Source organism: Triticum aestivum, chromosome 1A (assembly GCF_018294505.1).
Source record: "Triticum aestivum cultivar Chinese Spring chromosome 1A, IWGSC CS RefSeq v2.1, whole genome shotgun sequence".
NCBI lineage: Eukaryota > Viridiplantae > Streptophyta > Magnoliopsida > Poales > Poaceae > Triticum > Triticum aestivum.
In genome coordinates this window covers 548,026,100-548,053,320 of record NC_057794.1, presented here as the reverse complement: position 1 = coordinate 548,053,320, position 27,221 = coordinate 548,026,100, and the positions used below count along the sequence as shown (strand labels likewise).

Below are 27,221 nucleotides of genomic sequence, written 5' to 3'. Positions count from 1 at the left end.
TGGATTTCTTCTTAAGTGGCAGTATTTATATTGAAGCAAGTCTTAAGCCATCACTTTTTTCTGCTCAAGACTTGGGGGCTACAGGTAATATGGATATAAGGGAGAAAAATCTTCAAATTCTCAGTTTTGAATAAACCAGATTGACCCGGTGTCTGCAACAATCATAACCCGACGTCATCAATAATCATGAACCGGCGTTGGCAACAATCATAACCCGGAATTATCAGTTTTATAACCGGCAATTTTGGAAGTCATAGCTCGGCAAATTCTACAGTTTCAAACCGGCTGGATATTAGTTGAATATTTCAAACACCAACATTTTGGTCAAGTCAGAGCATTGAAGGCCGACTCAAATGGATTCTTTATTTGCAATATTTATTCTATAAGCAAATTGATTATGACGCTGGTTTATTGACCCGGATTTTCTAGAAGGAGGAAATGACAAGGACTTAAGGATGATCAGGTCCCGGTTTACAAGAATTCTTAACCCGGAGCACAACCTGTCAAATTTGTTCTTGTGTTTATTTTGCAGCATAAGTTTACCATGGATAAATCCAAGCTAAACTGGGGGATAATGTCGGGGATATACCCCGCGGTGTAACCCGGCCAGAAGTATAACCCGGCCGGACTTGGCGATTCACCGGCGACCCGCACTGACCAGATGGTTTACAAGCAACCTGACTGAACATTATGACTCACTGGTAACCCGGCGGGCGAGGCAGGCGGATGACAAGGCCCAAGGCCCAAAAGGCCGGCTCATGTTATGGTGGGCCGGTTTAAGAGGAAGGATGTGAGGAATATTTGTCTTACAAGGAGTTAAGACCTGGACTTGTATCCAGTTTGTATTAGAAAATAGACTCGTCCTAATCCTAATAGGACTCCACATGTAAACCCGCCCCTTCAACATATATAAGGAGGGGCAGGGCTCCCCAAAGAGGGACAAGCAACAAGCAAGAAATAATCGCTAGGGCTAGATACAAAGAACCGGTAATCCGACGACTGCCTGATGATTATAATGAGACCTAGCCACAAACAGCATGTAGGGTTATTACCTGATGATGTTTCTCGGGGCCCGAAGCTGTCTAAATCCTTGTCTTATGTTGCGTCTCTCGATTCTGCCCAATCCCTCTCAAGCTACCACATAGATGCGTTGGCCTCACGATTAAGCCCTCACACTAGGACATCTTCCGTGACAATTCCATGACATGAAGGGCAATAGAGTTGATGTAGAAGCCCTCCGTGATCGAATCCCCCTCTGGCAGGATGCCGAAAAAGGCCCCAAGATGGGATCTCATGGGAATAGAAGGTTGCGGCGGTGCAAAAGTGTTTTTGTGGATGCCTCTGGTGGTCTGGGAATATATGTGAATATATAGGAGGAAGATCTAGGTCAGGGGGTCACCGAGGGGCCCACAAGGTAGGGGGCGCCCTACCCCCCTAGGCGCTCCCTCCACCCTTGTGGCCGCCTCATGGCTCTTTTGACTTGCACTCCAAGTCTCATGGGTGTTTTCTGGTCCAAGAAAAATCATCGCGAAGGTTTTATTCTGTTTGGACTCCGTTTGGTATTCATTTTCTGTGAAGCTCAAAAACAAGGAAAAAACAGAAACTGGCACTGGGCTCTAAGTTAATAAGTTAGTCCCAAAAATAATATAAAATAGCATATTAATGCATATAAAACATCCAAAACAGATAATATAATAGCATGGGCAATAAAAAATTATAGATACGTTGGAGACGTTGAAGGAAATATGCCCTAGAGGCAATAATAAAGTTATTATTTATTTCCTTATATCATGATAAATGTTTATTATTCATGCTAGAATTGTATTAACCGGAAACATAATACATGTGTGAATACATAGACAAACAGAGTGTCACTAGTATGCCTCTACTTGACTAGCTCGTTGATCAAAGATGGTTATGTTTCCTAACCATAGACATGAGTTGTCATTTGATTAACGGGATCACACCATTAGGAGAATGATGTGATTGACTTGACCCAATCTGTTAGCATAGCACTTGATCGTTTAGTTTGTTGCTATTGCTTTCTTCATGACTTATACATGTTCCTATGACTATGAGATTATGCAACTCCTATTTACCGGAGGAACACTTTGTGTGCCACCAAACGTCACAACGTAACTGGGTGATTATAAAGGTGCTCTACAGGTGTCTCCGAAGGTACTTGTTGGGTTGGCGTATTTCGAGATTAGGATTTGTCACTCCGATTGTCAGAGAGGTATCTCTGGGCCCTCTCGGTAATGCACATCACTTAAGCCTTGCAAGCATTGCAACTAATGAGTTAGTTGCAGGATGATGTATTACGGAACGAGTAAAGAGACTTGCCGGTAACGAGATTGAACTAGGTATTGAGATACCGACGATCGAATCTCGGGCAAGTAACATACCGATGACAAAGGGAACAACGTATGTTGTTATGCGGTCTGACCGATAAAGATCTTCGTAGAATATGTAGGAGCCAATATGAGCATCCAGGTTCCGCTATTGGTTATTGACCGGAGACGTGTCTCGGTCATGTCTACATTGTTCTCGAACCCGTAGGGTCCGCACGCTTAACGTTACGATGACAGTTTCATTATGAGTTTATATATTTTGATGTACCGAAGGTTGTTCGGAGTCCCGGATATGATCGCGGACATGACGAGGAGTCTCGAAATGGTCGAGACATAAAGATCGATATATTGGACGGCTATATTCGGACACCGGAAGTGTTTCGGGTGATTTCGGAGAAAACAAGAGTGCCGGAAGGGTTACCGGAACCCCCCGGGGAAGTATTGGGCCTTAATGGGCCTGAGGGGAGAGAGAGGGCAGCAGCCCAGGAGGTGGCGCGCCCCCTCCCATAGGGAGTCCGAATTGGACTAGGGGAAAGGGGCGCGGCCCCTCTTTCCCTCTCCCTCTCCCTCTCTTTCCTTCCCCCTTCTCTCTTCCTAGTTGGACTAGGAAAGGGGAGTCCTACTCCTACTAGGAGGAGGACTCCCCCCTCCTTGGCGCGCCCCAAGGGCCGGCCGGCCTCTCCCCCTTGCTCCTTTATATACGGGGGCAGGGGGGCACCTCTAGACACAACAAGTTGATCTTCGTGATCGTTCTCTTAGCCGTGTGCGGTGCCCCCTCCACCATAATCCTCGATAATATTGTAGCGGTGCTTAGGCGAAGCCCTGTGATGGTAGAACATCAAGATCGTCACCACGCCGTCGTGCTGACGGAACTCTTCCCCGACACTTTGCTGGATCGGAGTCCGGGGATCGTCATCGAGCTGAACGTGTGCTAGAACTCGGAGGTGCCATAGTTTCGGTGCTTGATCGGTCGGGCCGTGAAGACGTACGACTACATCAACCGCATTGGGCTAACGCTTCCGCTTCCGGTCTACGAGGGTACGTAGACAACACTCTCCCCTCTCGTTGCTGTGCATCACCATGATCTTGCGTGTGCGTAAGATTTTTTTTGAAATTACTACGTTACCCAACAGTGGCATCCGAGCCAGGTTTTATGCGTTGGTGTAATATGCATGAGTAGAACACAAGTGAGTTGTGGGAGATATAAGTCGTACTGCTTACCAGCATGTCACACTTTGGTTCGGCGGTATTGTTGGATGAAGCGGCCCGGACCGACATTACGCGTACGCTTACGCGAGACTGGTTTTACCGCCGTGCTATGCACACAGGTGACTAGCGGGTGTCAGTTTCTCCAACTTTAGTTGAATCGAGTGTGGCTACGCCCGGTCCTTGAGAAGGTTAAAACAACACTAACTTGACAAACTATCGTTGTGGTTTTAATGCGTAGGTAAGATTGGTTCTTGCTTAAGCCTGTAGCAGCCACGTAAAACTTGCAACAACAAAGTAGAGGACGTCTAACTTGTTTTTGCAGGGCATGTCGTGATGTGATATGGTCAAGACGTGATGAGATATAAGTTGTTGTATAAGATGATCATGATTTGTTGAAGTTATCGACAACTAGCAGAAGCTTTATGGTTGTCTCTTTATTGCATAAGATGCAAGCGCCAAATAATTGCTTTACTTTATCGCTATGCGATAGCAATAGTTGCAAGAGCAATAGTTGGCGAGACGACCATGTGACGACACATTGATATAGATCAAGATGATGGAGATCATGGTGTCATGCCGGTAACGATGGAGATCATGACAGTACTTTGGAGATGGAGATCAAAGGCGCAAGATAATCATGGTCATATCATGTCACATATTATGATTGCATATGATGTTTATCTTTTATGCATCTTATTTTGCTTAGTTCGACAGTAGCTTTATAAGATGATCCCTTACTAAAATTTCAAGGTATAAGTGTTCTCCCTGAGTATGCACCGTTGCCAAAGTTCATCATGCCCAGACACCACGTGATGATCGGGTGTGATAAGCTCTACGTCCATCTACAACAGGTGCAAGCCAGTTTTGCACACGCAGAATACTCAGGTTAAACTTGACGAGCCTAGCATATGCAGATATGGCCTCGGAACACTGAGACCGAAAGGTCGAGCGTGAATCATATAGTAGATATGATCAACATAATGATGTTCACCATTGAAAGCTACTCCATTTCACGTGATGATCGGTTATGGTTTAGTTGATTTGGATCACGTGATCACTTAGATGATTAGAGGGATGTCTATCTAAGTGGGAGTTCTTAAGTAATATGATTAATTGAACTTTAATTTATCATGAACTTAGTCCTGGTAGTATTAGCATATCTATGTTGTAGATCAATAGCTCGCAATGTTGCTCCCTGTTTAATTTTTATATGTTCCTAGAGAAAACTAAGTTGAAAAATGTTAGTAGCAATGATGCGGATTGGATCCATGATCTGAGGTTTATCCTCATTGCTGCACATAAGAATTATGTCCTTGATGCACCGCTAGGTGACTGACCTATTGCAGGAGCAGATGCAGACGTTATGAACGTTTGGCTAGCTCAATATGATGACTACTTGATAGTTTAGTGCACCATGCTTAACAGCTTAGAATCGGGATTTCAAAGACGTTTTGAACGTCATGGACCATATGAGATGTTCCAGGAGTTGAGGTTAATATTTCAAGTAAATACCCGAGTTGAGAGATATGAAGTCTCCAACAAATTCTATAGCTAAAAGATGGAGGAGAATAGCTCAAGCAGTGAGCATGTGCTTAGATTGTCTGGGTACTACAATCGCTTGAATCAAGTGGGAGTTAATCTTCCAGATAAAATAGTGATTGACAGAATTCTCTAGTCACCATCACCAAGTTAGTAGAACTTCGTGATGAACTATGATATGCAAGGGTAACGAAAACGATTCCCAAGCTCTTCGTAATGCTGAAATCGACGAAGGTAGAAATCAAGAAAAATATCAAGTAATGATGGTAGACAAGGCCACTAGTTTCAAGAAAAGGGCAAAGGGAAGAAGGGGAACTTCAAGAAGAACGGCAAGCAAGTTGCTGCTCAAGTGAAGAAGCCCAAGTCTGATCCTAAGCCTGAGACTAAGTGCTTCTACTGCAAAGGGACTGGTCACTGGAAGCGGAACTGCCCCAAGTATTTGGCGGATAAGAAGGATGGCAAAGTGAACAAAGGTATATTTGATATACAGATTATTGATGTGTATTTTACTAGTGTTCATAGCAACCCCTTGGTATTTGATACCGGTTCAGTTGCTAAGAGTAGTAACTCGAAACGAGAGTTGCAGAATGAACAGAGACTAGTTAAGGGTGAAGTGACGATGTGTGTTGGAAGTGGTTCCAAGATTGATATGATCATCATCGCACACTCCCTATACTCTCGGGATTAGTGTTAAACCTAAATAAGTTTATTTGGTGTTTTCATTAAGCATGAATATGATTTGATCATGTTTATTGCAATACAGTTATTCATTTAAGTAAGAGAATAAATTGTTATTCTATTTACATATATGGTTACACACCCAATGAAAATGGTTCGTTGGATCTCGATCATAGTGATACACATATTCATAATATTCAAACCAAAAGATGCAAAGTTAATAATGATAGTGCAACTTATTTGTGGCACTGCCGTTTAGGTCATATTGGTGTAAAGCGCATGAAGAAACTCCATGTTGATGGACTTTTGGAATCACTTGATTATGAATCAGTTGATGCTTGCGAACCATGCCTCATGGGCAAGATGACTAAGACTCCGTTCTCCAGAACAATGCAGCAAGCAACAGATTTGTTGGAAATCATGCATACTGATGTATGTGGTCCGATGAATATTGAAGCTCACGGCAGGTATCATTATTTTTTGATCTTCACAGATGATTTGAGCAGATATGAGTATATCTACTTGATGAAACACAAGTCTGAAACATTTGAAAAGTTCAAAGAATTTCAGAGTGAAGTGGAGAATCATCATACCAAAAATAAAAGTTTCTATGATATGATCGCAGAAGTAAAATATTTGAGTTACGAGTTTGGCCTTCAGTTAAAAACAATGTGAAATAGTTTCACTACTCACGCCACCTGGAACACCATAGCATAATGGTGTGTCCGAACGTCATAACCGTACTTTATTAGATATGGTGCGATCTATGATGTCTCTTACCGATCTACCACTATCGTTTTGGGGTTATGCATTAGAGACAGATGCATTCACGTTAAATAGGGCACCATCTAAATCCGTTGAGACGACACCATATGAACTATGGTTTGGCAAGAAACCTAAGCTGTCGTTTCTTAAAGTTTGAGGTTACAATGCTTATGTGAAAAAGTTTCAACCTGATAAGCTCTAACCCAAATCGGAGAAGTGCGTCTTCATAGGATACCCAAAAGAAAATGTTGGGTACACCTTCTATCACAGATCCGAAGGCAATATATTCATTGCTTTGAATGGATCCTTTCTAGAAAAGGAGTTTCTCTTGAAAGAAGTGAGTGTGAGGAAAGTAGAACTTGATGAGGTAACTGTACCTGCTCCCTTATTAGAAAGTAGTTCATCACAGAAAATCTGTTCCTGTGATTACTACACCAATTAGTGAGGAAGCTAATGATGATGATCATGTAACTTCAGATCAAGTTACTACCGAACCTCGTAGGTAAACCAGAGTGAGATCCGCACCAGAGTGGTACGGTAATCCTGTTCTGGGGGTCATGTTACTTGACCATGACGAGCCTACGAACTATGAGGAAGCAATGATGAGCCCAGATTCCGCGAAATGGCTTGAGGCCATGAAATCTGAGATGAGATCCATGTATGAGAACAAAGTATGGACTTTGATTGACTTACCCATTGATCGGCGAGCCATTGATATTAAATGGATCTTCAAGAGGATGACAGACGCTAATAGTAGTGTCACTATCTACAAAAGCTAGAATTGTCGCAAAAAGGTTTTTGACAAGTTCAAGGTGTTGACTACAATGAGAGTTTCTCACTCGTATCTATGCTTAAGTCTGTCCGAATCATGTTAGCAATTGCCGCATTTTATGAAATCTGGCAAGTGGATAACAAAACTGCATTCCTTATTAGATTTATTAAAGAAGAGTTGTATATGATGCAACAAGAAAGTTTTGTCAATCCTAAAGGTGCTAACAAAATATGCAAACTCCAGCGATCCATCTTTGGACTGGTGCAAGCATCTCGGAGTTGGAATATACGCTTTGATAAGTTGATCAAAGCATATAGTTTTATACAGACTTGCAGTGAAGCCTGTATTTACAAGAAAGTGAGTGGGAGCACTACAACATTTCTGATAAGTATATGTGAATAACATATTGTTGATCGGAGATAATGTAGAATTATTCTGCAAAGCATAAAGGAGTGTTTGAAAGGAGTTTTTCAAAGAAAGACCTCGGTGAAGCTGCTTACATATTGAGCATCAAGATCTATAGAGATAGAGCAAGACGCTTGATAAGTTTTTCAATGAGTACATACCTTGACAAGATTTTGAAGTAGTTCAAAATGGAACAGTCAAAGAAAGAGTTCTTGCCTGTGTTACAAGGTGTGAAGTTGAGTAAGACTCAAAACCCGACCATGGTAGAAGATAGAGAGAGAATGAAAGTCATTCCCTATGCCTTGGCCATAGGGACTATAAAATATGCCATGCTGTGTACCAGATCTATTGTATACCCTACACTGTTTTTGGCAAGGGAGTACAATAGCGATCTAGGAGTAGATCACTGGACATCGGTCAAATTATCCTTAGTGAAATAAGGATATGTTTCTCGATTATGGAGGTGACAAAAAGGTTCGTCGTAAAGGGTTACGTCGATGCAAATTTTGACACTGGTCCAGATGACTCTAAATCTCAATCTGGATACATATTGAAAGTGGGAGCAATTAGCTAGAATAGCTCAGTGCAGAGCATTGTTGACATGGAAATTTGCAAAAATACTTACGGATCTGAATGTGGCAGACCCGTTGACTAAACTTCTCTCACAAGCAAAACATGATCACACCTTAGTACTCTTTGGGTGTTAATCACATAGCGATGTGAACTAGATTATTGACTCTAGTAAACCCTCAGGGTGTTGGTCACATGACGATGTGAACTATGGGTGTTAATCACATGGTGATGTGAACTATTGGTGTTAAATCACATGGCGATGTGAACTAGATTATTGACTCTAGTGCAAGTGGGAGACTGAAGGAAATATGCCCTAGAGGCAATAATAAAGTTATTATTTATTTCCTTATATCATGATAAATGTTTATTATTCATGCTAGAATTGTATTAACCGGAAACATAATACATGTGTGAATACATAGACAAACAGAGTGTCACTAGTATGCCTCTACTTGACTAGCTCGTTGATCAAAGATGGTTATGTTTCCTAACCATAGACATGAGTTGTCATTTGATTAACGGGATCACATCATTAGGAGAATGGTGTGATTGACTTGACCCAATCCGTTAGCATAGCACTTGATCGTTTAGTTTGTTGCTATTGCTTTCTTCATGACTTATACATGTTCCTATGGCTATGAGATTATGCAACTCCCGTTTATCGGAGGAACACTTTGTGTGCCACCAAACATCACAACGTAACTGGGTGATTATAAAGGTGCTCTACAGGTGTCTCCGAAGGTACTTGTTGGGTTGGCGTATTTCGAGATTAGGATTTGTCACTCCGATTGTCGGAGAGGTATCTCTGGGCCCTCTCGGTAATGCACATCACTTAAGCCTTGCAAGCATTGCAACTAATGAGTTAGAATGATGTATTACGGAACGAGTAAAGAGACTTGCCGGTAACGAGATTGAACTAGGTATTGAGATACCGACGATCGAATCTCGGGCAAGTAACATACCGATGACAAAGGGAACAACGTATGTTGTTATGCGGTCTGACCGATAAAGATCTTCGTAGAATATGTAGGAGCCAATATGAGCATCCAGGTTCCGCTATTGGTTATTGACCGGAGACGTGTCTCGGTCATGTCTACATTGTTCTCGAACCCGTAGGGTCCGCACGCTTAACGTTACGATGACAGTTTCATTATGAGTTTATATATTTTGATGTACCGAAGGTTGTTCGGAGTCCCGGATATGATCGCGGACATGACGAGGAGTCTCGAAATGGTCGAGACATAAAGATCGATATATTGGACGGCTATATTCGGACACCGGAAGTGTTTCGATGATTTCAAAGAAAACCAGAGTGCCGGAAGGGTTACCGGAACCCCCCGGGGAAGTATTGGGCCTTAATGGGCCTGAGGGGAGAGAGAGGGCAGCAGCCCAGGAGGTGGCGCGCCCCCTCCCATAGGGAGTCCGAATTGGACTAGGGGAAAGGGGCGCGACCCCTCTTTCCCTCTCCCTCTCCCTCTCTTTCCTTCCCCCTTCTCTCTTCCTAGTTGGACTAGGAAAGGGGAGTCCTACTCCTACTAGGAGGAGGACTCCCCCCTCCTTGGCGCGCCCCAAGGGCCGGCCGACCTCTCCCCCTTGCTCCTTTATATACGGGGGCAGGGGGGCACCTCTAGACACAACAAGTTGATCTTCGTGATCGTTCTCTTAGCCGTGTGCGGTGCCCCCCTCCACTATAATCCTCGATAATATTGTAGCGGTGCTTAGGCGAAGCCCTGCGATGGTAGAACATCAAGATCGTCACCACGCCGTCGTGCTAACGGAACTCTTCCCCGACACTTTGCTGGATCGTAGTCCGGGGATCGTCATCGAGCTGAACGTGTGCTAGAACTCGGAGGTGCCGTAGTTTCGGTGCTTGATCGGTCGGGCCGTGAAGACGTACGACTACATCAACCGCGTTGTGCTAACGCTTCCGTTTCCGGTCTATGAGGGTACGTAGACAACACTCTCCCCTCTCGTTGCTGTGCATCACCATGATCTTGCGTGTGCGTAGGAATTTTTTTGAAATTACTACATTACCCAACAGACGTATCAGCGGACACCGCAACCACCGCAGGGATGAGCTGCCACCGATCTTCCTCGGACGCACGTGAGAGCAGGCCGCCGCCCCCACCGTTCCAGTAGGTCGTCGCCCCCACCGCTCCTCCTCTGATGGATGCGAGCGTAGGCCGCCGCCACCACCTCCGGTATTCACCGACGTGCCACAACCTCAAGGTCTCGCCTCAGATGACCCGGGCGACACGGGGTAGGAGGAGATGGCCCCTCCCATCCTGTCACGCTTCCCGGACATGCGGCGTTGCACCTCGGTGCCTCTCCTTCCTGTCATGCTCCCTCGACATCCAGACCCTAGCGCCATGCGTATGTGAGGAGGGCGTTGAAGAGGATGCCGAGGTGTCTCGAGCCACTTCAGGATCTCCTTCATCTGCATCCTCCATGTAAAGGTATACACGTTCTCCTATCTAAACTTGGTCGTCTATAAGATCAGGAACAAGCAAATTGGCTTCCAGCAAAGTATTTCTCTTTATATTTCTGTGATTTGATACAAACACATAAGGGTATCTAGATCCGCTGGTGGTTGACGATGTGTTTCTGCCTTTAATAAATTCACACATGCAATTCTTGTAGATTGATTGAACTGTTGAACTAAGTGGATGGATAAAATGAGTTTGTTTCTCAATAAAAAAGACTGCCATTTAGCACGGCGTTAAGGTCCACTATTCTATACATGTGACAGATTTCAAGAATAATGAGGTTTGATGTATGCATGTTTCATTAGTGATAACAACCTCTTGCTTCTTTATTTTAGGTTCAAGTTGAGTAAATATTGGTTGATCTCTTATGTAGGTACTCCCCTTGTCTCCACGATACAATCCTGAGTTTGAAATGCAGTATTGTGTGACTAAATTGAAGTGCATAGGTCCTGACCAAATAGTGTTGGAATCTCAACTTCTGGAGCCTGTTACAGCTCCCCTTGTGAATCCAGTGAATTCCAGTCAATAAGCAAGAAGTTTTCCCTGCTCCACTGGAAGCTACATCTGAAGATGAAGAGCAAGCTGAAATGACTCTATGATCAGGTTAATGTTTGATCTTATGTTAGATTCGGGACTAATTCGCCGGTGCATGTTAGTGTTGAGTGTCTAACTGGTCGTGTATTTGTCAGCAGTACTTACTTCTTAATAGTTCGATGTGCCAGTGGACTTCTTGGATATAGGTTAGCAGATATGTTGAGCTGTTACCCAACATTAGCCCTTCTGAACTGAAATACAATGCCAACCAACTATTTTCCCCCTTTTAGTTAAACAAATCTCATAGTATAACGCAAACCAACTATTTTTTCCTTTTGGTATTGAAATGTTCATTTTTGTTTTGCTCCATATATGTTGATGCTCACTTCATTTTGCTAAAAAAATTCCTCATGAAGCCTTGTGTTGATGTTGATGCTTATTTGTAGATATGTATTCACCATCCGTTTTCTTCTACAAAACTTCACTACTACTCCTACCTTCCTAGTCATCTGCTAAACTTTTAGTCAAAATGGTTTTTTGTTAGTTTAAAATTTCTTTTTGGCGGGCTACAAGAATGGAGGTTGTGTTGGAAGAGATTGTTGTTGCTGAAGGCCAACTATTGTTGTTCTGTCACGCTGATATTGAATATGCAACTACCTATCCAAGCTCATCAAGCACAATTTTTTTTCTTCATAGTTCACTTCTCATCGGGAGGGGCGTTTTGGCTCCCGGGAGCACATGCCCCCGGGTGAACAGTAACACGAAAAAATATATTAAATGTTTTCAAAAAATTCTGAAATTTGTTGTGGATGTTAGTGTTAGTGTCGCAAGCATGCTTGACAATTTTCATTCGAAACGGAATAGTAGTGTTTCGTCGGTGAAAAAAACAAATTTGGGATGAAATTTTGGGGTAACATTTGGTGTTCATTTTGTTTATTTTGCACAGGCCAAAATGCTTAACCTTTTTGCCTCAAAATTTGCAGGTGGCATTTGGATGTGACTAACAACACATAAAAACCGTCTTGATTTTTTTGACATTTCAAAAATTATTTTTGGGCCTAGGAGCACGTGCTCCCGGGAGCCGAATTGAATTTCCAACTTCTCATCTTAATACATGATGATGTGCTAAAATTTATTGTTTTACTTATAACAATAGTACCATGTCATTTTATTTAGAACACTGCCAAGTCATTTATTTAATTCAATGGGTACATTGCCATGTTGCTTAGAGCGGTTGTTCCTCTACTTCATCGAGTTGTGGCACTTAGTGGCGTTGGTTGAGACGACGTCAAAATAGAAAGAAGATTATGGAAAGTTGAACTTGTAAGAAAATAATCATATTACCATAGTTCTATAATAGATAGAAAAAAATAATGATTGTAACCGAGTACTTGAATATGTTATTCAAGATTTGTAGAATAAGAAGGGTACTATTAGTCTAAAATGTGAATGTAGTAGCTTGATTGGGAGGAAAATGAACTTTCACATATTATTGTAACATTAGGCAATACGTGCGTTGCACGTGCACGCTTACTAGTCGAGTAAAAATAAAAAATACATACAACCTACCAAAAATGACTCTTGCAGGGCTCTCCAAGATTACTCCTTAATTCGGTCGCAGCTGTGGTCTAGATGGGCCGACCTCGTCCTTTCCCCACCTAGTCCAGCCCATCCTCTCTCGCAAGCCGAATATCCCTCCCCTGCCGCCGGCGTCTGCCTGTCCCCTGCTCGGCGCATGCCCCCTCGCAGCGGCGGAGGCCTCGGCCCTCCGGTTCGCGTTCGCCGGCGAGGAGGTCGCCCGGCGCTGCACGGGATGGCGCAGCGAGCGGCGAGACCTGCCCGCGGAGGAGCGCAGCCGGAGCCAGGCGCCGCACCCAGTCTGGCTCATCGGCAGAGCAGATTCGTTCGGTGATGGCTGTGTGCCTGTTGCCTCCTGTCTCAGCGTCGACGAGGATCCCCTGAGACGGCCACCGGCAGCCTCCTCACAAGGTACCCACCACCACCTCCTGAGAATACCCTTGGCTTTAGCCCCCCAATAAATTTCTCCCATGGTATCCCATTCCCATGGATTATCGGTTTGATGTAGGTACTGATCTGGAGGGTAGCAAACATACGACCTTAGGTACACCGTATGCTAGATTTATACAGGACGCTAGGCCTTGGAAAATGTCACGTTCCCCCTTTGGCTGCAGCAAATCTTCACCCATGGAGCATTCTTATATATTTCGATAAGACGCCTGCATTTCCAGCAGTAGTATATCTAACAGACTAAATTGCCTAAGCCAACTGTACTACTAGTACTAGTACAATTCAGTAGCTCAAATCGACGCCATTGCCCAAATCACTGTATTATGTTGCATTGGGGCGAAGTTCTAGAAGCGAGGCATATGCTCCGCCGGCGATGCCCATCAGGGTCTCATGTGTTCCTTTCTCCACGATTGCGCCATCCTTCAGAACTGCAATTATATCAGCCCCTTGGATCGTTGAGAGGCGGTGTGCCACGGTGACAGTTGTCCTGCCAAGCATCACGCGGTCCAGTGCGTCTTGAACGACGCTCTCTGACTCTGCATCTAACGCGCTTGTTGCCTCATCCAGAAGCAGTATCCGTGGGTCCTTCAGAATAGCCCTTGCAATGGCTATGCGCTGTTTCTGCCCGCCGGACAGTTGGGTCCCTCTCTCTCCAACTGACGTGCTGTACCCCTGTGGCATGCTCGATATGAATTCATGGGCATTGGCTGCTTTAGCAGCCGCAGCAATCTCTTCCTCGGTTACCTCTTCATGCTTACCGTATGCTATGTTGGCTCGTATTGTGTCGTTGAAAAGGACTGGTTCTTGGCTTACCAATCCCATCTGGTCCCTCAACCAACTTAGCTTTAGGTTGATGATTTCCACTCCATCCAATAAGATCGCACCAGAATCTGGATCATAGAAACGCTCTAGTAAAGCAATTACTGTAGATTTGCCGCTGCCACTTTGACCCACAAGCGCAACAGTCTGCAACAAACATGTTACTAAGTAAATTCCTGGGATTGTGTTTGCTTAGTAAATTGAACCCTCTCGAATAACAGTGAGAAAATGAAAAATAACTTCTGGTTTTGTATAAGACCTTTCTAGAGGGAATGTTCAAGGTGAAGTCACTGAATATTTGAACATCTGGACGGGATGGGTATTTGAAGCTGATATGCATAAAATCAATGTCACCCTTGACAAGCTCCATGGTAGAACCCTCTTCGCTGCTGGAATCGATTTGGGATTTTCTGTCTAAGATTTTGAATATGGAAGTTGCAGAATCATTTGCCTTGGCTGAATCAGAAGCCATAGCACTAGTTTGTGATGCTCCAATCATGGCCAAAACCAGAGCAAAGTAAGCCTGCATTATAATAATTTGAAGTAAATATCATAGTAGGATATCTGGATAGAATGTTTTGTTGTATTGAAATGATTCCTAGTGGTTACCTTGAAGACGCCGCCAAAATCGGAGTTGCCTTGACTAATAAACTTTGCACCAACATAGTAACAAAGAGCAGACGTGACATATAGCATCGTATATGAGAAACCAAAACCAATGCCTCCAACTATTCCTGTTCGAATTCCTTGGTTTTTAGAAGCTTGGCATTTCTGATTGTATTTTGTCACCACTCTCTCCTCGGCACAAAAAGAGGCCACTGTTCTCATGTTACCAACTGCATCAGTTGCCACTTGACTTGCTTCTTCATACATGGTCTGTTATCACATATTCAGAAATGATGGGGAAAATATATTACAAGTGTCACCAATATAGCAATGTTCGTAACAAAGAAAGCACTGTTGACATCATAGTAGCACAGAGACAACTGTTAATCAGCTGTTCTAAGTTATCCACCTTTTGTCAGCATGAGGTGTGTATCGAGTCTACCTTTCAAGATTTTGTACTTTAGAAATGGAAAAAAAGAGGCAAAAATAAGACTAAAGAACTTTTTCATAGAATAGTGCTAATTCATGGCTCACCTTAGCATTTTGACTAAACCCTTGTAGGAACTTCACTTGAGCATAAGCCTGGAGACCCATTAAAGGAACTACAATTAAGATGACCAATGAAAGCTTCCAGTCTGCAATCATAGCTATTACTATTCCACAAATAAGTGTTGCAGTACATTGGATTATTAAGGCCAAGTTACCCCCTACAAGGCGTCTCACATTAAGGGCATCAACACATAACCTTCCACCAAGTGCTCCACTAATAAGAGATGAAAGGGATTGTTAGTATCTTCATTGTTCCATTTTGAGAATAAATTAAGATATCTCACCTAGAATTTGCAGGATGATCAAACCAAGCAGCATCTTGGTACACTATGTTTTTAAATGTGAAAGCACGAATGCGTTCTATAAGTTTCCCACCAGCTATTGCAAATAGAAGGCTATTTGCTAGCTTTGATATCATACCCATTGCACCCAGCCCAATACACAGCAATCCCCAAAAGGTAGAATCTTCCTGTCGCTTGTCTGCTGGTAATTCATAGAATGTTTTAGCAGCACTAGCCATTACCAAACCCATCATTGGGTAGACAGTTCCATCAATTGCTGCCGCAAGAGAACCAAATAGAAGAAATGCCGTCTCTGGTCTGTTTAGGCTAATTAAGCGTCCCATTGGGGCCTTCTTGGAAACCTTGACATCTGTGTTATCGCTTGCTTTCTCACCATCTGCACCATCATAATCAAGTAATGCAGTAGGGCCAGGCAAGTTGACAGGGGGAATTACAGAATGGTGGCTGCTCCCAGCTGAACTTGTACTGATTGATTGTGCTTGATTTCTTTTAGATAATGGGCTTGATAATCCAGCATCTAACTGCTCGCAAGTTTCTTGGTGTGTCTCTTGTAGCTGAATAAGTTGAGAGTATGCTCCGTCAGGATCCTTTACCAATTTATCATGATGTCCTGAGTGGATCATTTCAAATTAGTTCATCTGTTTCGGTACAGAACCAAAGTAAAGATCGAGTAGGGGAGATACTAACCTTGTTCGACTATTTTTCCTCCAGAAACAACTGATATGCAGTGGGCATTTCTAACAGTGCTCAAACGATGTGCCACGACAATCGTGGTTCTCCCAACCATGATGTTGCTTAGTGCTTCTTGGACAACCCTCTCAGACTCTAAATCCAATGCACTAGTCGCTTCATCGAGCAAAAGGATTTTCGGATTTTTTAGGATGGCTCTCGCAACCGCAATCCTTTGCTTCTGCCCCCCTGAAAGCTGGGCACCACGTTGTCCAACTGCTGTATCATAACCCTGAAAACATATGTACACATCATTATGTTTATGTTTATATACGTGGGCCCAAGCTATTGTTGAACAGATTGTGTTTATGTAAGTACATTAGGCAAATTCTCAATGAATCTTGCCGCGTTGGCAAGCTCGGCTGCTTTCTTGATCTCCTCCAATGTTGCATCCTCTTTTCCGTAGGCTATGTTCTCCTTTATAGATGTCATGAAGAGTACTGGTTCCTGGTTAACAAGGCCAATCTTCCCTCTCATCCATTCTAGCTTAAAACTCTTGATGTTCATTCCATCAATCAACACTTCGCCAGCCTGTGGATCATAAAATCTCTCAACTAAATTAATGACTGTTGTTTTGCCACTCCCACTCTCCCCAACTATGGCCATTGTTGTGCCGCTTGATACATGCATTGAAAATCGATCAAATATTAGTTGCTCTGGCCTGCTTGGGTAACTGAAAGACACATCCCTCAGCTCTACATCACCTTTAATGTCTTCTAACACAACACCAGTAGTATCATCATAGTCAATCTCTGGTTTCCTGTTGATTGTTGTAAACAATCTGTATGCGGCAACTCTTCCTTCGTCAAAGGAAGCAATGCAGGGGGTTGCATCACCCAATGCTCTAACCCAAATATTGAAAATTTGCAAGTTAGAACACATATTTCATCTTAAGGTTTGATTTATGGAAGTACTTAGCAATTTGTTGTGAAGCACTATAGCATGTTGATCTATATTAGTGGAACTTGGTTAGTAGCTGGGGTGCAGATATTTTTGTGTCATTACTAACCTTGCTCCTACAAGGACAGCAAACAATATGTTCATGACATCTGCTCCACTATATCCTCTGTCAAGGGTTAACTTACTGCCATACCATACAATTAGTCCAAAGCTGGAGAAATAGACCAAAGAAAGGAAACCCAGGCCAAAGCCTTGAATAGCCCCTTCCTTGATCGTACCCTTGTATGCCTTCTTTATGAGATTGTTGTACTGGTCCATGGCTTTCTTTTCACCATTGAATGAAACCACCTGTTACAGTATGAATACTGGTTAGCTAAGGACTTGTCGTTCATGATTACGTCATCAACAAAGGGCCTACCGTTCTTATGGATCCAATTGTCTGTTCTACAATATTTCCTGCATCAATGTATGATGCTAGGCCCTCGCTAGATACTTTGGAAAGCATCTTTGAGACGATTGCAGCTGCAACGATTAGTGGTGGTATAGTAGAAAGCATTACAAGGGTTAGGAGCCAGCCTTTGATAAATGCCACCGTGAACCCACCAATGAAAGTGGTAAGAAGCTGTAGAAACTTCCCTACCTAGGGAAAAGGAATGGGAAAATGTAAAACAAGAACTAAATAAGATTATGACTTAATGCAAACTGTTAATGCTGAATTATATCAAGGTCTTACTACAAGTATAATTTTCGTCATGTTTATTGGCTTTCGGTGATCATCCACCAAACACCAAAAACAATAGATATATTCTAATAGAAGTTAAAGCATCACTGGGGTAGTAACTAAGCAACATATTCTTCTTTTGTAGCAGGTAAAGGAAAAGAAGAAGCTGCATTCTTTGTACCTTCTCGCCAATCGCATCTTGAATTAGTATTGTGTCAGCAGATGTACCAAACACTACCTGTCCACCTTTCATTTCTGTATCAAAGAATGCCATGTCTTGTCTCAAAACCGACTTGAGATACAAAGATCGAAAGCGAGCTGCCTGCCTCTCCCCAGTCACGGTCCAGCATGATATCTCTGGTAAGCATATGTATTATTATTGAAAGAATGATTTCAGTGGATATTAAATGAAACTCATGATGCAGTAGAAGCATCAATGGGCGATCTGATATTGAGTATGCGCCTGTGGTATTCCTAGGTATTATGATGCTCAAAACACTTGATTTTGAGCATATTATATTCATAGGTATTAACATACTCAAATTATACCGAGTTGAACTATCAAAGACATACTCATATGCTATATTTACACGTGACCAAGTATGACAATGTACAACACCATACATATTTGGAGTACATAAATAATATGTCATGGTACTGAAGTGTCTCTGCAACAAATTTTGTTATTGAGAAACCTCTGACTCTTATGGTAATTGAGTATCATAGCTTGGGTGGTTGGTGGCTTGATGAATAGTAGCATTCAATAGGATCTACTTGTTTCTGGGAAATACATAAATAATGGGAAAGGCCACGCAAAGATACCATAAAGATCATATGTGTAGGTCATACTTACGGAGAAAACAAGCAGGCCATGTTCCAATTGCTAAGTAGACAAACTCTAGAACCACCTGAAAGAAATATGATAGCCATATTACAAGATCCATATTCTTTTGATATATTAAATTAAAAGAACAGGATGTGTGTATTTGTTTTTTTTTTTGACAGAAAGACTGTAAGGGAACCCCCTACAGTATAATTGGTGCAACAAACCCAAATTGCAAGTACCAGGCCTTGAACCTGGGTGGGTGGGAAGGCATCAGCCCCTTCCCACCACTAGGCTATGCCTTAGTCTGCAAAATTTCATATCTGTGTATTTGTAAATTGAGGGCATGAAAAATCAAGAATCTCTTATCAGGTTAATGTGTAATTTCATATCTGTGTCCTGTAAGCAAGTTCTTATCAGCCAATATGTAACAAGTTTCAGTGGCGTTGCATGCTTGCAGATTCATACAGAAGCAAAAGGGTACCTTGTCGACTCGGGGAAGGATGGTGTCCCGGGTGGCACCTCCAAAGGCATCTACCATCCGCCCGAAGATGATCGACATGACGACCTGTGACATGCCGCTCGCAAGCGCGGCGACCGTGCCAACCAGCATCAGCACCACATCAGCGGCGTCCGCGTTCTTGAACAGGTCATGGAACGACGCCTTACCACCCTTGGTCATCTTCTTCCTGCCTTTCTCTTCCTCTTCTCCACCCTTGACTCCACCATCAGCTCTTGCATTATTTGTTTCTCCCATGCTATGCCTACCAGGTAATTGACTAGCGCTGTGTGTCTATTGCTCTAGCTGCTGAGTGAACTTCTGCTTTTATAGTGTCATTGTCTTGTTTGTTCACAGGTAAGTCCATTCACAAGAGCAACCATAAAGTTAGATGTGGTTGACAGTTGGGTAAAAAACGGAAAATGACACAGATAAATGTGTCAACAAGGTGCGATGCCAACCTAAAGACGAGTAGGATAACAAAACTGGCCACAAGAGCTGCATATCCTATTCGCTCACCCTTCGGAGTGCACTCCTTCACAGATGACCTTTTCCCATTTGAGTCAGTAACTCACCATGATTTTTTGTTTTTGCTGGATTTTTAACATTAGATTTCAACTTCAAACACAAAAGCTGTTTGAAGGAACCTGTCTCTCTTTTTCTTTGTTCACTATCCTCTTCTTCTATTGCTTCTCAAGTTTTTCTCTGTTTTTTACTCTCAAGTACATGCAGCTGTCTAAATAATACATAGACTGAGTAAACATTTGAGAATTATGAAGTAACAAAATCCCCAGAGCTTTCATTGCACTCGCCATGGTGGTGAAATAATTTATGTACCGATCGGTTTCAGTGCCAGAACCACTAGTAGAAAGTGCTTGAATGATGTTAGGAGTGCACCCTTAATTAAAGGCTGTCTTTGTCCTGCAGACCCAAACTGATTCAACATTGTGAAACCAGATCTTCTTCGCCGGGAAAGCGACGGCCGATGAAAACCCCTCTTCCTTGACAGCGGCTGGCCTAGGGGTAAACTCTGCCGATAATTTTAATGCGAGGAGCTGTTTTTTTTGCAGGTGTCCACATCAGAGGATGACTAGGACACTTGGTGCATCAGCTCGGTCGTACGCATCGGTTTGGCTGCGTCAGCTCAGATGTAAGCATATTTTTTTGTTGCTGATCATTTTCCTAAGGCTAGTCATAGTGGGAGTAACTTAGATAGTAACATAGCACACTTCGAGAAATTTTTGCTTATGTGGCATGTAGTTAATGAGAAGTAGTAACATAATATGTTACTGTAACATAGCGTTTCCCAAGACATGATGAGTCTACAAGCCATTAAATGAAGCCACATATGACACTACTAGTATGTTACTTTGCACTATGAAGGTAGTAACTTAGACTAGTGTCATATGCATGACATTAGTATAAGTTACTCCCCACTATGACCAGCCTAAGTAGGCCCTCCTTGGCTGGCAGGAGCTTAGTAGGCCTGGTCTTGCCTGGCAGTGGCAGGAGGTATCGCAGGGTGTTCAGCGCCCAGATTTGTAGCTAGTCGCTCGCGCCACGATGGCGATCTGGCAGCTGCTGGAGTGAGCCAAATGGAAGATCCCGGGGGACCTGAGCGTTTGGATGCTTGGAGCATCAGCTCTGTTCGGATGTGCGTGAGAGCTTCTGCAAATGGCATGGCCTGGCCCCGCTCTCTTTTTGTTCTTATCCTGCTTAATGCAGATTAGGGCATAGCGTGTAGGACCTAAGTAGGGGTACTGTGTATTTCTATATTTTTTTATTAGAGGAGTGTATTTGTATTTGTTTCTGGCCGAAGATATATACTACTGCTTCATTGATTATGTTTGTATTGCAAAGAAAATCTCACATCCAAATTACGCTAGCGTCAGTTTTTTTTGTCGTTGGAAGGAAGCGTCAGCTTTTGTTTACTCGGGCCTGGGAATGAATGAGAATTCCCCGCATACAAAACTCGGCCTTGCATTGCATTGTTGGTGTGAGCCCATGGCTGAGTCGGTTGGGCCAAATATATACTAGAGTACACAGCCCTAACAAAAAAGGTTAAGGTTAGTGGTTGTGCTAAAAAATGATTAATGGTTACCCTCTATCGGTGCTCCTATGTGGCGCCTTAAGCGCCATTAGGCCTCGTGGGCCCGCCCATGTAGAGGGCGAGCGCTCGATCCCTTTCTTGGTCGTTTCTCCTCGCCGGTCGCATTTTGTACAGTTGCGATTGACCAGTCTGCTCAACCGTTGACTTTTTAAATAAGCAAGTTTTTTTCTTAAAAAATAAAAAAATCACAAAAAGCGAAAAAATTCTGGGATTTTGAAATAAGTTCACAAACTTCAAGAATTTGAAAATAAGTTCATCAATTTTGAAAAAGTTCATCGAAACTGAAAGAAAGTTAACCAAAATTAAAAAAAGTTCATCGCATTTGAAAAAAAGTTCATCAACATTAAAAAGTTCGTCGATTCTGAAAAAAGTTAATCGAATTTGGGAAAAATGTTTATCAAATTAGAAAAACAATGTCCGTCAACATTAGAAAAAGTTCATTGATTTTGAAAATAGTCCAGCGAATTAGAAAAAGTTCATCGAATTAGAAAAAGAAGTTCATTGATTTGAAAAAAAGGTTCATCGATTTTAAAGAAAAGTTCATCAATGTAGAAAAAGTTCAACAAATATTAAAAAATAAAAATAAGAAAATAAAAACATAAAAAACAGCTTCGCATTTGTTATTTGAAGATGTATAAAAACAAGGAAACTAGCAAAAACAGAGAGTTGTATTGTTGGTTAGCCACGCTGGTCACCCTGCTGGTACAGAGCTCGAATCTTTTTTGAAGGTTTGTACAAAAAAAAAAGAAAAAAATTGTAAGATGGGCCGACATAAGCGGAGGCAAAGGTGTGCGCACGTTAGCAAGTATTGAATAAACAGGCGCCTTAAGCGCCATTTAGGAAATGCCACCCTCTGCAAGAGTAACTCCCATTCCCATGCAGCATGTGGCTTGACCCAGCGCCGCCACTTGTCGCACCCCGCAGGAGCATGATTTTTTTTTCTAATTTTGTACATGTTTTTGGGTTTTATCTGTGTTTTTTTGGCTCCTTGGTTTTTCCTTGGTTTTCGCTAGGTTTGATGGGGGGAAAATGTTTTTCCGAAAAGTAACGCTTTTCCGTGACATGTGCTTCTGCAAGAAGCACTGCTGCTATTGATGAAACCAAAAGAAAAAACTAGTGCCCTTTCTCATAGATCGAGATGCGGTACCTTTTCTTTATTTCTTCCATACTAGGAAGAATGGAAGGAAATACTTCGATAACACTTCTTCCTTATTTGAAGAAATGATATCCGACGCCCCTGTAAAATCTTTAATTTCAAAAAAGTTCTTCTTCTTAAGAAGCGAATAGCATTTCCTATTGATTTGTCCCCTGGACTAGACCTATGTAGATTCGGAATTATTCGTCGCTACGCTGTTCCCAAGGACAAGCAAAATCGAAATTGCGAAATTCTCACAACATGTGCCCCCAAAAGGGAGAAGCATTACTTCCGGGAGAAGCACAATTATGCTTTTTTGAATAGGGAAAAACACAACATGTGCGTCTATGGTAAGCACAACTATGCTTCCTAAAAAGAGAAAAACAGAACCTATGCTTCCAAAAGAAAATGAAAAGCATAATTGTACTTTCGGGTTTCTAATTTTTTTTCTTCCGTTTTTTTGTTGCTGTTTTTTGTTTTTTTATTTCTGCCTTTTTTATGATTTCTGAATTTCACGTTTATCCGTGAAAAAATATTCGTCAAAATCTATTAACATGAGATATAGTTTCGAAGATGTCGATGTGAGAAATCCAGAGGTGAAAACGGTTCGGCATTTGGATGCACGGTTTAAGAGATACAATGTTTAAAAAAAAATTAAATATGCAAAAAAAAAGAAAAACTCTCAGGTTGAGATAAGTGACGCACAGTGTGCCACTTGTCAGGGAAAGTGGGAGTGACATTTGCAAGAGATACCAGTTTTGGTTTTCCTTCTACTTTTTTATTTTTTATTTTCTTAGTTTATTTTCCTTTTGTTTTGGTTTTCTATCGGATTATTTTGCATTTTTTCCTTTTGGAACTTCTTTATACTATAACTTTTTTCAATGTAATATACCGTAAACATTTTCTTTAAATGCAGTGCACATTTGTTAATGTACGAAAATAATCTATTTAACATATGATGCACATTTTTTAATAGAAATAAAAAATTAAATCTAGGATGAACCATATTTTTAAGTTTGCTGTAAAAATAACATACTATGAACATTTTCCAATGTATGATGATTATTTTTAATATATGCTAAACATATTTGGATACACATGAAAATATTTTAAGGCAGACACCGAGAACATCTCTTTTCTTTTAAAAAATGAAACAGAAAAAACGAAAATATCCAGCAGTCAGATTTCCATACAAGAGGAAAAAACAGAAAAACATTCAAGGGAGCTCATCAGATTGGGCCGGCCCACAACCTTCACGGGTCGTCAACGCGTTTTGTGACGCATATAGGCGTCGGCCAGTAGGTCTCGTGTTGCGCACCAGATTAAATAAAGACTAATCGTTACTAAAAAAGACTAAGAGTAAGTACAATAAACACGCGCTTCTAGTCACTTTGTGTGAGAAGAAGATGGACCATGTAAGTAGTACTTATTTACATCTAACGATTGTACTTGTCGGCTATAAGCTTGACTATAGATGACATGGCAACATCATATAGCTAACACTGACTGAGCTATTAAGAGCAAGTATAATAAGATGATATAAACAGGCCATAAAGATTTAAATATAGTATTTGTGCTTAGGTAGAGGAGAGAGAAGAGTGGAAAGAATAGAAAAGGGCTACAAACTTGTAGCTGGCTGTAGCACGAGGTCCAACATACTTAGTGAGACAAAAGATGAGGCCACATATTAATAGTACTCGCTCCATTCCAAAATATAGTGCGTTATCGGTTTCCGCGTTTCAACTTTGACCATAAATTTAGCCAACGAGACCAACTACGGCGGGAGCAAAAATTATACCAATGAGTTCGTATTCAAAAGAAGTTTTCAATTATATATTTTTTGCTCCCACCACAATTGATTTCGTTGGTTAAATTTATGGTCAAAGTTGAATCTTGAGAAGCATGGACACACTAGGGCCTCTTTGATTCGCGGGATTGCAAAAACACAGGAATAGGAAAAACGTAGGATTGAAATGACATGCCCATTGGATTCCTATAGGATTTGAGTTTATTTGATTGTATCACAGGAAAAATAAAGAATTTCTTCCAAGAGGTTGGAGTGGATGCTACAATTCCTATGAAATGTAGTTTAAATGAATCCATAGGAAAATATCCTATGGGATTCAATCCTGCGAATCAAACGATCAACGCAGAAAAAATTCCGAAGGATTCTTATCCTTCAAAAATCCTATGAAAATCCTTTGAATCAAAAAGGCCCTATATTTTGGAACGGAGGAAGTATAGTATATTAGTATGACTAACTATTATACAAGCCGGCTATTAGGTTGGCTTATACAATAATAAAATTTAAATGTGTAGTACTTTATTAATAGCTGGTCCATCATACATTCTCACAAAATAATTTTGGTCCTTATAGCCGGCTCTTATTCTACAGCTCACTTTTCTTCTCTCTCCTCTCCCCTCTTCTCCAACTAAATAAGAATATTTTAGTTTTTATAGTCTGTTTATGCCATCATATTGTATTTGCTCTAACCATGCTTTCCCTAATCGGACGATTGATGAGGCGGCCAATGCATCAACGATCACTTAGGTTCCCAAGCGTTTGTATATCCTTATTAAAAAAATCACACGGTGAATTTAAAGCGTGCCGCGTCCGTGCACAAAACGAGTCGAAGTCGCTTCCGGGTCCGTGGCGCGCCCGCCCACTCCCCGCACCGACCTATCAGCCTTTAAATACCAGCCGCCCCAGCTTCCCAAACCCTTTCCCCAGCACTTTCCCCGAGCCGCCGCCGCCGCCGCCGCCGCAACCAAGCACCGATAGTTTCTCGCGCCACGATGCCCACCGGCGCGGACGAGCGCGTCTACTGCCCGGACTGCCGCCGCGCGACGGAGGTGGTGCTGGACCACAGCACCGGCGACACCATCTGCACCGAGTGCGCGCTCGTCCTCGACGCGCACTACATCGACGAGGGCTCCGAGTGGCGCAACTTCGCCGACGACGGCGGCGGCGAGGACCGCGACCCCAGCCGCGTCGGCGCCTCCGGGGACCCCTTCCTCAACGCCAAGCTCTCCACCGTCATCGCCTACGACAAGAAGCCCGGCAAGTCCTCCGGCGAGGCCAACGCCCTGCCGCGGACGTCCGTGCCCGGCGACGGCGCCGGCGCGGCCTCCGACAAGACCCTCGTCGACGGCTTCCGCGGCATCGGCGACATGGCCGACCGGCTCGGCCTCGTCGCCACCATCCGGGACCACGCCAAGGAGACGTTCAAGAAGCTGGACGAGGCCAAGGGCGTCCCGCGCGGCCGGAACCGCGACTCGGTCTACGCCGCCTGCATCTACATCGCCTGCCGCAACCTCGGCATGCCGCGCACCTACAAGGAGCTCGCCTCCGTCACGGCCGCCGGCCCGGCCGCCAAGAAGGACATCGGCAAGATGTCGACGCACATCAAGAAGCTCCTCGGCGAGGAGGACGGCCAGGTGATGGACATCGGCGTCGTCAGCGCCTCGGACTACCTGCGCCGCTTCTGCTCGCGCCTCGGGCTGGGCAACCAGGAGGTGCGGGACGCGCAGGAGGCCGTGCGCAGGCTCGAGGAGCGCCTCGACGTGCGCCGCAACCCCGAGTCCATCGCCGCCGCCGTCATCTACATGGTCGTCCAGCGCGCCGGCGCCACCAACTCCAACTCCGCCATCAAGGACGTCTCCGTCGCCACCGGCGTCGCCGAGGGGACCATCAAGGAGGCGCACAAGGACCTCACCCCGCACGCCCACATGCTCTTCGCCCCGCCTGTCACCGCCCACGACATTATTAACCCTTTATTACAAGCTTGATTCTGTCTGTGGCAGCTCCAATTCCAACCGTGTGTGTGTGTGTCTTCTTCTTGGCCAACTATATATCTTAAGCTTGGACATGCCAAGTTTGTGTTGGCCTCATCCGTTTCTAAGTACTGAAGAACCATTCGTGCTTGATCCGTTTGTTCCAGTTATTAAACTCATGAACTGTGGCCTGAGACCTAATCCAGTTTGCTAACAAAATTCAAAATCTGGTTGAATTTCATTAGAAAATTGGCATGCTAATGTGTTGCGTTCTGTCAGGCGAGACAAATTCATGTAGAAAGAAAGAATCGCCTCGTGTTAATAACCATTAACCAATCGAAGGAATCTGACATGGGTTGCTGAGGTGATGTTAGTCACACATGTTATTTGCCAGCCTATAATGAATTGGACATTCAGGGTGGGGAGATCATTACATCTTCTTGTTGAATAGGCGCATACTTGAGGCTGGTCATAATGTGAGTAACTCAGCAAGTAACAAAGCGCATTTCAAGACAAGTTTGCTTATGTGACATATAATTAATAAGAAGAGAGGTGTTTGGAGTAACATAATATGTTACTGTAACATAACGCAACCCAAAGCAAAATGAGTCTATAATATAATAAATGCCACCATCTATGATACTAATTGTATGTCACTTTGCACTATGTAAGTAGTAACAAAGACTAGTATCATATGCATGACACTAATTTAAGTTACTCCCCACTATGACTAGCCTGAGAACATATAAGATCAGGATTTTATCTGGACGGGCGACATATGTCTTTTTTAACTAATATCACTGGATATTCAGTTTGGTGCTAAAACTCATAAAATACGGATTTGCGGTCATATAACTAGTTGATTGGTGCAAATACGGTGCATTCTACTGTATCCAGGCATACAATCCTGCCTA

At 42.9% G+C, this 27,221-nt stretch overlaps 2 protein-coding genes and 1 long non-coding RNA gene across 5 annotated transcripts; 2 read left to right on the top strand and 1 right to left on the bottom strand.

Moving 5' to 3' along the window:
• Positions 1-13,028: 13,028 nt before the first annotated feature.
• LOC123065823 (uncharacterized) lies at positions 13,029-21,165 on the top strand. 3 transcript variants are annotated; one of them, XR_006431149.1, is made up of 4 exons: positions 13,084-13,301; positions 18,189-18,326; positions 19,250-20,438; positions 20,762-21,165. It is a non-coding gene; the product is annotated as an uncharacterized lncRNA (long non-coding RNA). The 3 variants fall into 3 exon arrangements; XR_006431146.1 differs by having other exon boundaries at positions 13,094-13,301; positions 18,186-18,326; XR_006431148.1 differs by lacking the exon at positions 18,189-18,326 and having other exon boundaries at positions 13,029-13,301.
• LOC123065813 (ABC transporter B family member 5) lies at positions 13,300-19,546 on the bottom strand. Its single transcript, XM_044489029.1, has 12 exons — positions 19,274-19,546; positions 18,820-18,874; positions 18,148-18,323; positions 17,664-17,885; positions 17,355-17,593; positions 16,664-17,189; positions 16,304-16,577; positions 15,599-16,226; positions 15,300-15,528; positions 14,769-15,035; positions 14,419-14,682; positions 13,300-14,306 (listed from the first exon to the last, which is right to left on the bottom strand). Exons 1-12 carry the CDS (start codon positions 19,544-19,546, stop codon positions 13,662-13,664), a joined length of 3,798 nt encoding a protein of 1,265 aa, XP_044344964.1. The 3' UTR covers positions 13,300-13,661.
• A 3,943-nt stretch (positions 21,166-25,108) lies between the features above and the next one.
• Positions 25,109-26,482, top strand: LOC123180413 (transcription initiation factor IIB). The gene has a single exon (XM_044592466.1). The coding sequence runs from the start codon at positions 25,330-25,332 to the stop codon at positions 26,320-26,322; it is 993 nt and encodes a 330-aa protein (XP_044448401.1). The 5' UTR covers positions 25,109-25,329; the 3' UTR covers positions 26,323-26,482.
• The last annotated feature ends 739 nt before the right edge of the window (positions 26,483-27,221 follow it).

Coding starts and splice junctions, on each gene's coding strand:
- LOC123065813 (XM_044489029.1), bottom strand. CDS start 19,546: ATGGGAGAAACAAATAATGCAAGAGCTGATGGTGGAGTCAAGGGTGGA. Junction 18,875..19,273: donor TCCTTCCCCGAGTCGACAAG/GTACCCTTTTGC, acceptor TATTTCTTTCAG/GTGGTTCTAGAGTTTGTCTA. Junction 17,886..18,147: donor AAGATGCGATTGGCGAGAAG/GTACAAAGAATG, acceptor CCTTTTCCCTAG/GTAGGGAAGTTTCTACAGCT.
- LOC123180413 (XM_044592466.1), top strand. CDS start 25,330: ATGCCCACCGGCGCGGACGAGCGCGTCTACTGCCCGGACTGCCGCCGC.